The sequence below is a fragment of the Salvia hispanica genome, chromosome 4 (assembly GCF_029641045.1).
Source record: "Salvia hispanica isolate PSC_SH4W2 chromosome 4, Shi_PSC_v1, whole genome shotgun sequence".
In the NCBI taxonomy this organism is placed as follows: Eukaryota; Viridiplantae; Streptophyta; class Magnoliopsida; order Lamiales; family Lamiaceae; genus Salvia; species Salvia hispanica.
In genome coordinates, this window is record NC_142695.1 from 7,247,811 (window position 1) to 7,263,185 (window position 15,375).

At 38.3% G+C, this 15,375-nt stretch overlaps 2 protein-coding genes across 2 annotated transcripts; both read right to left on the bottom strand.

Moving 5' to 3' along the window:
* Positions 1-430: 430 nt before the first annotated feature.
* Positions 431-2,131, bottom strand: LOC125199775 (chalcone synthase-like). The gene is made up of 2 exons (XM_048097676.2): positions 1,931-2,131; positions 431-1,574 (listed from the first exon to the last, which is right to left on the bottom strand). The coding sequence occupies exons 1-2, from the start codon at positions 2,106-2,108 to the stop codon at positions 580-582; spliced, it is 1,173 nt and encodes a 390-aa protein (XP_047953633.1). The 5' UTR covers positions 2,109-2,131; the 3' UTR covers positions 431-579.
* Positions 2,132-10,458: 8,327 nt separating this feature from the next.
* On the bottom strand, positions 10,459-12,772 carry LOC148927162 ((-)-5-epieremophilene synthase STPS3-like). The gene is made up of 6 exons (XM_089057637.1): positions 12,632-12,772; positions 12,253-12,526; positions 11,799-12,171; positions 11,481-11,699; positions 11,255-11,393; positions 10,459-11,156 (listed from the first exon to the last, which is right to left on the bottom strand). Exons 1-6 carry the CDS (start codon positions 12,725-12,727, stop codon positions 10,614-10,616), a joined length of 1,644 nt encoding a protein of 547 aa, XP_088913763.1. The 5' UTR covers positions 12,728-12,772; the 3' UTR covers positions 10,459-10,613.
* Between the last annotated feature and the right edge of the window lie 2,603 nt (positions 12,773-15,375).

The following is a 15,375-nucleotide window of genomic DNA, read 5'->3' on the forward strand; positions in this document are numbered from 1 at the left end:
GCCACGGAACGGCCACCCCTAGTGTACGACAGGGGGTACCCCTCGATGAAGCCGGCCGACTCAAGGAATTTGCCAGCATGCGCCAAGTGGATGCTCATATTCAACTCCAAAAGGATATAATTGAAGAGTTGTGGGCACGGAGGACTGCACGACGATAGTTTTTTTTCTTTATTATGCATGTACTTTTTTTTAATCTATGTAACTTTTTTAAATGCGATTAATGAATTTTCCCGTACACGTGTCTAAATTTAATTCCGTATTTTAATCGTAATTTTAATTCCGTAAATGTAGTATATTTTGAATTGTTTTTATTGCGGCTGGCCTATGGCTGGCCTAAATCTGACGTGGCAGGTGGTTTTTTTAGTGTTGCTGACGTGGCAGAGGAGAGAATGGCTGGCCTATGGCTGGCCTATGACCATTGTGGATGCTATTAGGAGAAACCCCATAATTAAGTAAGTAGGAGTACAACTTTATCTTTGATAACAGGCCATTATTTAAATAAAATGAAAAGCACACTAGCACAGTATATAGTTGTAGACTTATTAGGAATAGATTAGCATATATATCCCCACACTTCAATTAATTATTATTGACGCTGTGCAGCACAACCGTCTCCACCGTGAGGCCCGGCCCGAACCCGAAGAGCACCCCCCATTCGAGCCCTTCTCCGGTCGTGCTCAGCCCCTCCTTCGCGGAGGCCTTCCTCATCTCATCCATTATGAAAAGCACGCACGCGCTTGACATATTCCCGTAGTCACTCAGCACGCTCCTCGTCGCCCTCAACTTCTCCGGCTTCAGCTCCAGCTTCTCCTCCACCTGATCCAGAATCAGGGGCCCACCGGGATGCGCTATCCAGAAAATCGAATTCCAGTCCGATATCCCTATCGGCTCAAAGGCCTCCTTGAGGCTCGTCTCGATGTTTTTCGAGATGAGCCCTGGGACGTCTTTGAGTAGGTGGAATGTGAGGCCTGCTTCGCGGAGGTGGCCGTCTATTGCTCCCTCGCTGTTGGGGAGGATAGTCTGGGCGGTGGAGACCATCTCGAATAAGGGGCGCTCGACGCCGAGGATGGGGTCGGAGCCGACGATGACCGCGGCGGCGCCGTCGCCGAAGATGGCCTGGCCGATGAGGCTGTCGATGTGGGTGTCGCTGGGGCCGCGGAAGGTGACGGCGGTGAGTTCGGAGCAGACGACGAGGACTCTGGCGCCGGCGTTGTTCTCGGCGAGGTCCTTGGCCATGCGGAGGACGGTGCCGCCGGCGAAGCAGCCTTGTTGGTACATCATGAAGCGTTTCACGGAGGGGCGGAGGCCGAGGAGCTTGGTGAGCTGGTAGTCGGCGCCGGGCATGTCGACGCCGCTGGTGGTGCAGAACACCAGGTGGGTGATCTTGGATTTGGGCTGGCCCCACTCCTTGATCGCTTTCTGGGCGGCTTCCTTGCCTAGCTTCGGGACCTCGACCACCACGATGTCCTGACGCGCGTTCAGTGACAGCGCCATGTACGCCGTCACGTTCGGATTCTCTTTCAGGTACTCCTCCGTCAGGTGCATGTACCGCGTCTTGATCGTCGACTTCTCGCCTGATCATAATTAACAAAAATAGTTTGACCTAAATTATTTTTTATTATCAGAGTGTTTTTAGGTTAAGACACATTGCATGTTGTAAGATGACTATACTTCATGCAATTTCGTCATCTTTTTCTTGGAAGAGAAACAGCTACAACTGGAAAATTATGGAAAATAAATCAGTGGTGCGGACGTATTGATAAGTTGTGTGTCCAAGCAATCACAATTACAGGAAAAGAGGAAGTGGTTTCTATAATTATGATTGGTTTGACACACTACGTGCAATATGTCCGGATAACTGATTTTCAATTCCTATAAAGATAAAAAGTAATGCAAAAATAAAAGGATAGAAAGAAAAAAGTAAACATACATATGCGCTTGAACTTCTCTTTGAGGTCGGTCATATGCTCGCTGTTGGTGATGCGGAAGTAGTAATCCGGAAAGGTGCTCTGGTCGACGCAATTGGAAGGGTTGGCGGTGCCGATGGCGAGCACAGTAGCAGGCCCCTCGGCGCGCTGGGCACGGCGGATCTCTTGCACGGTCACCATTCTAGTTTAGGAGTGGGAGAGAGTGCATTGTTAATTTGATTATGGGTTAAGTGGGTAGCATTTTATAACATTCGTGTAGGAGTAACGCCTTGTTGAGTGGGAACGACTAAGGGCATTTTTGGTACCTAAGTCATCCCTTCAAATTAGGTTTCTAGTTCTACCGAATTTAATAAATAGCTAGTGTATTACTTTCAATGCAAGTGTATTACTTTCAATGTCAATAAGGGTTATTAATTCATTAAAAATAAATTTTGTTGTTTATAATTAACTATTGAAAAAATTCTCAAAACTTTGAACATTATCTAGATTTAAATAATTTTTCCACAAAAGACATACTCTCTCATCCCACAAGAATATGAACTCTTTCTTTCGTAGCCCGCCCCACAAGAATATGCACATTCTAAATTTAGACACTTTTTTTCTCTATAATGAGATGTGACTCATTCTCCACTAATAATACTTCAATTAATTTTTTCTTTCTTGCTACTTCACTCTTACTTTGTCAATTATGCATTAAAATCCGTGCTCAACCAAATGTGCATAATCTTGTAGGACGAGCGGAGTATCAAATTAAATGTAATTTTATAAGGATTCTACGAGATCCTAATTGCATATGTTCGAATGACAAAACTTGATAACTTTGTTTGAATTGTTAATATATTTTATAAACATATTAATATTAACTATAGTAATACACGTACAATGTCAACCAAATTTAGTTGGCATTTTTACTATATTGTGTTGATATCACGAGAATCACAAAAACTTGTGCTCCATAAGAAACAACTAAAAGATCATTTTTAAAATAACTAATACAAAATTAATTTTCATGCAGCACCACTAAATCCTTTAGATCTAATGGTTAGGAATGGGTATGGGTATTAATTAGCAATTATCAAATTCTTCTAGTTAGCAATTGGCTAACTGTAGGGATGTCAATCTAACTCAAAATCCATGGGTCGGCCTGAATAACATGATAAAATTAGTGGGTTAAAGCTCTAATTTCATAACTCGAATACAAAATGGGCTAAACGGGTTAGCCAACCTATTAGGGTTGGTGGATTAAGCGGGTTGGCCCAACATGTTGTAATTTTTAATTAAAAATACTAAATTTTAGAGTAATTTCTTTTTTCTTTTTTGGATTTCAAGTGCCACATTTCACTAGTCTTCTCCAATCTTTATTCGAAACCTTTCTACATGGTTCCACACTTCCAACTTCTAAGTTCCACCTCAACTCAATATTATGTCATCGTATTGATGAACTGTTTATTAACACTAAATAAACCTGCAAATATACAGAGTATATATAGTATAGCTAATGGTCAGTACTGGATATCGAACACAGGGAAAACAGACACAAATTGTCTACCTTCTATTATTTGGAGAAACGAAAGATTTTTGGTTTTTGAAAGTAAAAACGTAAATAAACAACTAATGCAGATAAATCACACATGGAAAACAGATGAGATAAGGGAATTCCGGGGATGTGCTTTCACAGTTATGGTTATACAAATTCCAACTACAACATTCTAGCACAGTTGATACGATCATGGAAGTCGTGCGTTAAGGATTTCAACTATAGCTGGATTCAACCAGAAACCGTCCTATCGAGATGATATCTGAAAGCTATGAAACTACCACCATCGTCTTCGTCTTGGAAACAGCTTCGCATGGGTATCTTGCACATCTCAATCGGAGTCCGAATGAGAGAGTTATGGCGATTTTACAGAAGTCGCGCAGAACTGGCGAGGGAGTCCAGAGAGAACACCCGGGCGGGTGTTTTGCACCCTGCAATTCACCCGACCGGGTGAATCACCCGAGACGTAGTTTTTGAGGGCCTTTTTCCACATTTTGGGCCCTTAGTATAAATACCTTTTGGTGTCATTTTTCATTCTAGATTAAGATTGTGATTGAAGTTATCTCCTTAGTGAGTTTTTCCTCTTTGAGAAACGTATCCAATTCCTTCCTTGAAGGTTGCTTGTCTCAATTTCATAGATTGATTCAAGTAGAGGTATGCATCAATGGAGTGTATCCATTGAGTAGTGGAACCAAGGGGTGATCGAGCTATTGAAAGTTGCCTAGGGTTGTTTCCATCCTTTTGGTCAAGGTCCTATGGTCATAACTCTTTTATCTCATCATTATACACATGCTTTCCATTCCTAATCTTCCATCAATTCTTGTTTAGATTCAATTTTTGTTGGTTGGATCTTTTATTATCTTTTGTTTTGTGTTGAGAAATTGAAAATAGCATCACAAAAATAGTTAGATCAAGCATCATAAATAGGTAATCCTTGGGAAATGGATCATAAAATACATAGATCCTTATCATTTGGTATCTAGAGCCTAGTACCCACTAGGTGTTTGATCTATTGTTGCTTTGGGTTGGGTTATTTTTTCCTTTTGTTCTTTGTTTTGCTCTGTTTTTGTTGGGATGATCGGATTGATCAATTGTGCTTAGATTAAGCTACCTGCAAACTTTTGTTGGGTTTGTGTGTATGATCTATGATAGGTTTCCTAGCTACCTGCAAACTTTCATCAAAAAATTCCTTCGTTTGCCTAGTTAACTGTGGAGATTAACATCATTGCCCTGTTTTGGCATAGTTGGGGAAAACCATACAAAACCTATCCAATTATTAAATCTGACTATATATGGATATTTTTCCCTTGATCTAGACTTGTTTGTGAATCTATCCACCAAAATTCATCCGAATTGGGCGCGGGGATCAATACCCAAAAAATTCATAAAGATCAGCCAGATTTCAGCAAAAAGCTTCATCCCATGTCTTGTGTTCTTTAGTGTGTGTGTTTGCTCTAGGCCTAGTTTTCCTTGCTTTCATATGTTTAATCATTATTACTTTGGTATTTACTACTTGGTGTCCATATGTTCTTGAGGTGTATACCTTAATTGAGTTGTCCGGGCGCCAACGAGTGGGAATTGGATCGAGAGTGTGTGATACTAGCCCCACTATATTCTAAACCTACCGAGTGACGTTGGTGAGTGACTTGGGGGGTGTTGGGATACTACATTGGGGTGAGTTAGCTTCTTAAATGTCTCTTTCTTAATTTTACTAATCTCTAAGACTAGTCCCTTGTCTTTGTTTTTGTGTTTTTAGGAAACTTTGATGCCTCTTATGACTCGATCCAACAAAATGGGGGACATCCACAAGGAGGAAGTCGAGAAGGGCGCGGACTCAAGTAGTTCCAAACCCGAAGGGGATCTAGTGAGCATGATGTCCCAAATGATGGAAGATTTTAGTCGTGATCTCAAACAAGAGATGAGAGAATGGGATGCCCGGATGGATGCCCGGAGGAAGGAGTTCGAGACCCGATGGAAATCCAATCAAAACACATTGGTTGGAGCCTTAAAGGAGGTTCGTGCATCAAGATTCGTCACTCCTAAAAGTGACCATCTACATCTCAAAGCTTCCGGCATAGAACATGTAGTGTCGAGGGGTAATGGAGCCAATAGGCGGTTTGGAGGAGGAAATAAGGAGTATGGTCGTTTTGGGGTAGGAAACCAACATGGAGGGGTGGAGTCTTGTGGGGAAGTTGAAGGAGGGAATATGGCAAATCGGGATGAGAATGGAGGCTATGGTAGATTTGGGATGGCCAATCAACAAGGGAGAGTTGGGCTCTATGGTGATGATAGAGGTGACTATGAATCAAGGTACCATGAAGATGGACTTGATAGGGGAAGTCGTGGGGAACGAGTTCCAAAGTCTCATGGAGAGTGGCATTCTAGGAGGGTGAGAGATCATGTTAGCCATAAGGGGTTTGAGAGGCCAATGGAAGAAGAAGTCTCATATAGAGCTCGATTGAGGCCTACCTACCTACATGGTGGTGTTGACACGAACCAAAGAGGTAACTCATCAAGTCATTTGACTGCATCCTCTTCTTTCCATTTCTCACATAAGCCTCATGATGTATATGGAAATGTCTCCTCTTCGATGAGCTTAAACCAAATTAGTAGAGAAAAAGAACGAGAGAGAGAGAGAAAAGGCTTGAGAGTGAAAGTGAGTCTAAAAAGCTAAGAGAGCGTGATAAAAGACAAGAGTGTGTGGTGCAAAAGTCAAGAGCGTGATCATGGAAGCCGTGCGTCAAGGATTTCAACTACAGCTGGATTCAACCAGAAACCGTCCTATCGAGATGATATCCGAAAGCTATGAAACTACCACCATCGTCTTCGTCTTGGAAACATCTTCGCGTGGGTATCTTGCACATCTCAATCGGAGTCCGAATGAGAGAGTTATGGCGGTTTTACAGAAGTCGCGCAGAACTGGTGAGGGAGTCCAGAGAGAACACCCGGGCGGGTGTTTTGCACCCTGCAATTCACCCGACCGGGTGAATCACCAGAGACGTAGTTTTTGAGGGCCTTTTTCCACATTTTGGGCCCTTAGTATAAATAACTTTTGGTGTCATTTTTCATTCTAGATAAAGATTGTGATTGAAGTTATCTCCCTATTGAGTTTTTCCTCTTTGAGGAACGTATCCAATTCCTTCCTTGAAGGTTGCTTGTCTCAATTTCATAGATTGATTCAAGTAGAGGTATGCATCAATTGAGTGTATCCATTGAGTAGTGGAGCCAAGGGGTGATCGAGCTATTGAAAGTTGCCTAGGGTTGTTTCCATCCTTTTGGTTAAGGTCCTATGGTCATAACTCTTTTATCTCATCATTATACACATGCTTTCCATTCCTAATCTTCCATCAATTCTTGTTTAGATTCAATTTTTGTTGGTTAGATCTTTTATTATCTTTTGTTTTGTGTTGAGAAATTGAAAATAGCATCACAAAAATAGTTAGATCAAGCATCATTAATGTGTGTGTTTGTTATGAGTCTGGTGACTCCTCTCATTCCTCATTATTCAACCCAGACTCTCTCTCTCTCTCTCTCTTTTGCGTCCTTCCCTGGCTTCTCTCTAGACCATTTCTCTTGTTTCCGGCCTCCTTTGCCGGCAATCTCCTCCGATCTTGTGTTGCCACCGATGATTCTCAGTTCCCGAGAGGTTCATCGGTTTAGATCTTGAGTGAAGTAAGTCTGTAAGCGTTCCTTCTCAGATCTAGGGTTTAATCCAACTATCGTGTTGGATTTAGTTTTGATTGGAGATTTCTTTGAGGTATCTTGAGGTGTGAAGCGGTGTTCATCCATGTGTTGTGGGGGATACTTTGGCTAGTAATCGGTGAAACTGAGGTTTCTGGTCATGGTGTTCAGTGGTTCTCATCTTGTGACGGTTGGTTGAAGCTGTGTGATGCACTTTTTATTAGCACTAAATAAACCTGCAATTATACAGAATATATATAGTATATAGCTAAAGGTCAGTACCGAGATATCGAACACGGGGAAGGCAAACACAAAGTGTCTATCCTCTACTAGAACTCAATTACTATCTGGAAGAACAGAAGGTTTTGAAAACTTTTAAAAACAGAAAGTATTTGAAAACAATTAACAACTAAATGCAAACAAAACACAAAGACGATCGATAGAGATAAGGGAATCCCAGGGATGTGCGTTCACAGTTATGGTTATACAAATTCCAAACTACAATACCCTAGCATAGTTATTACTTTGATAGGACGAGTCACCTAGCTTATGCTCATGCGATGCAAACGTTGATTACAAAATTAGGGTTGTCAATCATAACACGTAACTCCATAAAGCTCCTAAGACCCTTGAAAAGTCCTCACTCTCAATTAACAGTGTCGTTTTAAGGGAAGCTAAATGTAGCGTCTACTAAGTGGATCTAACTCGCTAGAACTCTCTCACAGTTATGAAGCAAGTTATATTAAATCATACACGATTGTGTCACTCAATCATGAAGCATCAGAATTACTTAGGGAAGAAACAAGGTAAAAACAAAACGGATATTAAATAGAAGAAGGAATTGTATAACCAAAGTCGTTACTAACACATCCCTAGAATCCTATGAGTTTAGTTACACATAATGGAATAAGTTAAACACATAGATTGAAGGGAAGACAATTTGAACATAAAACTAAAGCTAATAAAACTCGTAGGTTGAATCCTTGTCGTTCTTGATGTTCTTGAAATCCTTCTCCAACTTCTTGCACAAGTGAAGTACTCTAGCTTTTGATCTCTATGAATTATTTTGCAAGTAGAAGCTCTCTAATTTGTTGAAGCTTGAGGTCTTATTTATAGGGGAAGGTCATTCCTTGTTGTAGAAGGAAAAGATCTCCAAAATATGGTAAATCTTGGAGCAAATCTAGGGTATCTCGGATTCGCCGCCTTTCTCCGGCGGTCGCCGCGTTGGAGTCCAGAGAGTCTGTTCTTCCGGCGGCGGACCCCCGCATGGCTTCCGGCGGTCGCCGGGCGAGACTTCTCTTCCAAGAGTATTTTTCCGAGGCGGACCGCAGCATTGCTCTGCCCGCCGGGCGCCGGCGGTCACCGCACACCTCCGCCGCGGTCACCGCACACCTCCGCCGCGGTCACCGGTCGCCGTCTGACTCCAGATTTCCAGACTTTGCGTTTTGGCTCCCTTTTTCGGCTTAATTATGCACATTTCTCACAAAACACGTCAAAATAACAAAATAGACAAAATATGCAAATAATGGACGTGTAGAGTGACTTTGACAATAAAAACGGACCAAATAATGGCCTTAAAATAGTGCAAAATTCGAGCGTATCACTGTGGCTCTGGGGAGGTTTAGATCCTTAGGGATCTTGTCTTTGTTGCTAACACTTCTACTAAGTGTGCACATATATAATTGAAGCTAGCTAAGGAGTGCAGTCAGGTGGAAGACTGACTTGTAGCTAGGGTTTCTGATTTGTAACCGTTGTACTTAGTTAGTGTGCATTCTGATACCACGTTGTACTGGCTTGTATTCTCTGAGATTAGCCATCTCAGAATTCAATCAATAAAAGAGGTCTCGGTAATTAGTGAATCTTAAGTGATCTGATCCCTACAATATCAATTGGGCAACCCTTCTCGGTTTCAGGTCAATCCATTCGGGTTATCGGGCTATTTGGATGTGGGTTATTAAAGGGCGGGAGTGGTTGAGGGCGTTGGATGGGCATGGCGGGAGAGAGAGAGAGAGAGAGCCGCGATGATTTTTAATTTTTATATTTTAGAATGATTTTTAATTTTTAAGAAGTACTCCCTCCGTTCCACGTTAATAGAGTCATTTTACGATTTTAAGAAGTTCGGAGTTAATTGAGTTATTTCTATTTTTGGCAAAAAATAACATTCTCTCTTACATTATTCTCTCTTCATCTCTCTTACTTTATTCTCTCTTACTTTATTCACTACCCACTTAACACACTATTCTTAAACTCCGTGCTGAAAAGAAATGCATCTATTAAGAAGGAACAGAGGGAGTATACTTTTGAATGTTTTATACTCCAATGAATTAATTTCACTACATATATTGTTCGATTGTAGTATTTCAGTGCTAGCGTTAAGGAATCTAAACAGCAAATATGTTTACGCAAAAAATTGTAAATCAAACGGGCACGAACAAGACTGATAAGCCCAACAGTCTCTAATTCTATATGTGATAATAGCCCATATAAAAAGTGACCTAGTATCAAGCCCATGTGAAAGGCCGGGCTTAGAGCATCCGCAGCAGATGTTTGTCCGTCCGTGCCGCTGGCACGGACCCCCGCCGTTTGCCAATGCAGCCCGTCCGTCCATGCCAGCGGCACGGCGCTGCTCTTAAATAAGAGCACGCCCGTGCCGCTGAGCAGCCTTACGTCGCAGTTCCTGATTGGCCAACGGCATAGCCGTTGACAAATTGATTTTTTCTTTTTTTTTAAAAAAAATTGAAATTAATTAAAAAATGATTTTAAACAAAAATATATATTTTTCCACTTCCCAATAAATTATATCCGTTTTCTACACACTTTTAATTTATTTTTCCCCAAAATTCATATTTTCATCTATAAATACCCCCACTTCAACACAAAAATAATTCCACCACACTACACAGTTCTCATTTATTCTATCATATAAATTCTCTCATCTATTCTCTCATCTTTCTAGGATTTTAATTATGCATTTGACATACTGGACCTAATTCAGCACGGGAAGAAATTATGGTTTAGTCAAATTATCAATATCATTTTATTAAAATAAATTATTAATTAAACAATATTTTTAAATTATAAAATATCTTAGCAACAAACCTTGGACTATCTACTCCGTATTTGCTAGGATAAACTTCAAAATATAAATAATAAGGAATGTTACGCCGTCAAAGCACGTCTGCGTGCATATATAATTCCAAAAAAGTTAATGTTGAAAAATGATGCTACCAATTTTCGTTAAACTTGAACATTCCTATAAAAGATAGTAATATGTAGAAATTCTCATTTACAGCTTTTATAAACTGATCAACTCCAGTCCGGTCAAGAATCACCAGCTTTTATAGGGATTTTACATTCCAACATATGTAAAATAAAACATTTTATTTGTATTAGTTTATTCTCATGACAACATTAAAGATAAACGAAGAGAAAAAAGGCCTAATGGAGGCCAAGATGAAAGTAAACGTCTACATTTCAACAGGATCTACGAACAAAGCAATGATGTGTGGTTTCAGAACCTTTTCAGGTTGAGTGTAGCCATCTTCATTTCCTTTGTATGTAACATCAATGATGCGTTCAAGATTCAGAATGCGCATCAAAACATCTCTCGAATATGGAGATGGCCTCATACACTCTTCATTTATATCCTTCCATGCGTCTGTTGCTATTTCAAAGAATTTAGCCACCGCTTCTTCTATTGTGGCTCCATTGTCTCTCATGTATGACTCTATGCCTGTAGCACTCTGACCTCTTTCCTTTTCCACCTCATAAGTAGCTATGTCGTCAATGACTCGGCATATGAGTAGCCCTGCCACAAGCATTTTAGGCTTCTCGCTTAGCCATTCGAAGTCTTCCTTGGTGGCAGATTCGTCCCCCAGCAACGCCGTTGTTGTGTGGTAACAGTAAGTGCAGGTGATGAGGGCATTCTTTAGATACTCCTCAAATGGTGGTAAATAACCTTGTATGAACCACTTGGCCTCAACATGGTAGCTTCTCACCAATTCTTTGAGCTATTTTAGAAATATAAATAATATTATCAGATTATATAAAATCATATGATATTTCTTAAGTGCATGTATAAAGTAATGATTAATGATTGAACTCATACAGATTCTATGGCATAATGTGCGGCGTAGGATCTTCCTTCTTTAGCCAATTCTTCTTCAAATTGCTCATAGAGTTCTAAAAGAGCTTTATAGAATGGCTTCACATACTCGGGTAGTTTATCCATCTCTTCAATATTCCACCTGAATAATAAAGCAATTGATCAAGTATTACACCATCCATGTCAAAAAGAGCTGCTGGAAACAAAGTGTAGGTCTAAGTTAATTTACCTCTCTATTGCCTCAGTAAAAACGTTGAGCTCTTCAATGACACCGTAAGCATCATAAGTGTCATCTATGATTGAGGTCATGGCGATAGTTTTAGTGAGCATGACACGAGCACGAGAGAACTGTGGCTCATGGTATACTCCCATAGCCCAAAAGAAGCACTCCACCACTCTATCTCTTGCATATGGAAGTTTCGAGACAAGGTCCAGTTCTTTCCACCACCTACACATATACATGTACAACATCAATATTAATTAGTTTTTACTATATATTAAGAAGTATTGATAACAAATAAAAGGCCTCGGTCATCATATATATTACCTTGAGACTTCATGTAGCTCCTCCTTGTGTAGCATTTGCAATAGATTATAGTCCAATTTAGCAAACCTCAAGAGAGATTCATTCTTGTCTTGGTATTCTTCATAGATGGAGATAAAGTAACGAGCTTCAATTCTTGGATTTCCGTAGTGCAAGGGTTGAATTAGAGCATGCACAACCTGTTTGCTAAGAGGAGATTCAAGGTGTGGCGCTATGGACTTGAGAGTGGCAGTAGCAAATTCAAGCGCATCATCCAGTATAGTTTCTCCACGTGTTCTCAGGTACGAGGCTTCATACAGACTTAACAAACCCTTGCCGTCATTCTTAAGGCCTTCTTGGAATTTGCCATTCACATCGACCCATCTTGCAAAAATGTCTGCTTCACCAATAGTAGTATTTATATTAGTATTTTGATATTTGCAGAGCTGTGAAATTTGGAGTATAAGTGATAACAGACCAGAAGATAAACGGTGGCCATGCTGCCTGAATAGACGGAAATGAAGTGCAACAGTGTACAAATCATACGACTTATCATCACTATAATCCGTATTTACATTGAAGAAATGGTGCAGTTTTTCTTCAATCTCCTTTTCAAAGTGATAAGAAATGCCGAGACGTTCGAGCGTGTCAATAAGGTTCATTGCTTCAACCAGATTGTTTTCAGCAGCTGAGATCATATCCAACACTTGATTCTTCAGCACTTGAACTGCCTTTGAATGTTGCTCAGCAGCCTAAATAATAATAGAAGAAGACATATTTTAGTACGTATACATTGATAAAGTTAGAAGTAAATAGTGAAAATTATGGATGAAGAATTGAATTAATGATGAATGTACCTTAGCACCAGAATCATTGGTGATGAACTGATCGCCCCATAAACTTGGAGAGAAGTTGGCGACGGGGCGCTGAATTTGAGCTTGTGGTGCAGTCATTTTATGGATTTTGTATGCTAAGTATTGCAAAGAGCTTAAATTAAGCAGAAGATGATGAGTGTAGTGAGAAATAAAAGTGGCTGCACAACTCTATTTATAGTGGAAATTAAGATCGGCTTGATTTTTCAATTCAAGTGTGCATGGCAACCAACTTTGAAATTTGAATTTTCTTTGTCTGGACTTTAGTGTTTCTCTCTCAAATAGTTACTGCATTAAAACTATATTTTGGAGACTGATAATTAGTTATTTGTTGGAGCTCTAGAAAACAAGCCATATTTCTACATTTCTTATCTTTTAATTTTAATTTGTTAACTATATTCAGGTGCACAAATTAATTAAATATGATTCTTTATTTCTAATCCGTAATTATAACTTCATAAAAATATTTTTTAATAAACCTTTAGTTATGGGTTGCTAAACTTTATTATAGAATAAACACTAAATACATTTTTTGATCTAGAAAACATTTTTTAGGGGGAGCGATCGTACTAGTTAATTACTATGACAGAATAAATTTTACTATGGTTAATTCAAGTTTATCTTAAATCTATATGGTTAGTTTACATCACTTGGTTCAAGCCATGGATGATGTTCAGTAGTTTAGACCTTCTTTGACTTTATAAGTACCTATATTTGACTAAAGAGTAAATTAATGTGACTGTGAAGACAAAAATTGCACTCTTATTTTATCTTTGAGCGCAAGTTGATAAGTATTTCGTCAATATTCTTCTCTGAAATTTCAATTTCCATTCAAACTTAGGCAGTTACCTTAACATGTTTACTTGTAAACCATGGATCATATATGCGTATATGTGTAGGCTCGTTTATTATGTAGATACAACTTAAAATGACTTATTACAAATGTGGATGAACTAATTAATGTTGGTTTGGATGAGAGAAATGAGATTAATAAGAAAGTTGAGATGATAAGATGACTTTGTGTTGAGGTAATTTCATTCAATTCAAGAACATTGAGATGATAAGATGACTTTGTGTTGAGGTAATTTCATTCAATTCAAGAACACAAGCTAGCTTCTCAAGATATTAGTAAAAGAGGAATAATTAGTACTGATTTGAACGCTGCAAATTCAATTATACTCAAATTCTCTATAGAAACGTGTTCGACTAAATGTATGAAATTTTGAAGCATGACCAAGAAAAAGTTACAGCTTATGCGGTTTCTTAATGATTTGATTTAGAATAATTTGGATTTTATATCTAGAACCTCATACAATGAGAGACAGTATATTTACGTTCAATTAAAACTTTTTCAGAAAAAATTGTGATAGTATATTATATAGATATTTTCTCGGTATCATTTTTTTTATCGCAACTAGGAAAAAATATTAATGCCTTAAGTTGTTGGTTTTTGTAGTTTTTTTTTCGGTGGGTTGCATAATTTGGTATAGATTATTATGGTTTATATTCATTACATAATAATCATATTCGGCACTAACCACAGAACACACCGCTTTTATAAATTAAAATCTGAATATAGTATACTACTCCATATTTTTGTGATTTATATGTATTGCCTCCTAGGTGGTTTACGTTGTACAAATCATGTTTTTCATTTTTTATTATCCACCAAAATTAATCACTATTTATTTATAGTAAGTTTCTATTTTTAATAAAGTCGATTTAATTTTTCAATAACACACTTCAATTGTTATACACCGTAACTATATACTTATTACATTTACATGTATACATGTTTACATCCTATCGACTAGTGGTATTAATAAGATAATAATTATACTGTGAAAGAGTATTACTTTAGGTGCACAATGTATCTAGTCTAATAAGTCACTGAAACCCTCCATAAAGTATTGAGGCATGTACATAAACTAAATGTACTATGTTTCTTAAATTCTATTTTGACTGCATAATAAACTAAAGCAAATGTTTCTTATGTTCAATTTGGACTGCATGATAAATTATAGCAGATCTCACTTGTTTACAACTGTTGTTGTTTGAATTGTGCGAAAAGTCAATCAAACTCACTTTGAAATTAGAGGAGCACCAGGTGGATTTATTTAGTGTGCACGATGGTAATTGGTGTGACATACACTAGAAATAGGATTCCTTTAATCTCCTTAAAATAGAGTACTATTTTTATTTTTATTTTTATTTGTTCTTTAAAAATATTTTTTTTAAAATTTTCTATTTTAGAAAGTGGACATTTAATCCATTAACATTACTTCCACTATTTTCTTTTCTCTTACTTTACTCATTTTTCTCTCATTATATTCTCTCATACTTACCAATTATTCTCTCTTAATTTTTCAATCAGTCATTAAATCTCGTGTTGTTTCAAAGTTTTTACTTCATCTGTCCCTGAAAATTTGTCACTTATTTTCATTTTCATCCGTCCACAAAAACTTGTCACATTTCACTTTTATCATTTTTAGTAGTAGACCCCATATTCCACTAACTCATTCTCACTTATATTTTACTATTAAATTAATATATAAAAATAAGATTCACGTTCAACTAATTTTTTCAAATCAATTTCTATTATATTTTTTAAAACTATTGTCGAATCAAATAATGACAAGTTATTCAAGACGGAGGGAGCTTTTTTTAAGGACGGGATAATGTATGACTAAATTATAATATATCTATTTTCCAGATATTAAATTTGACTA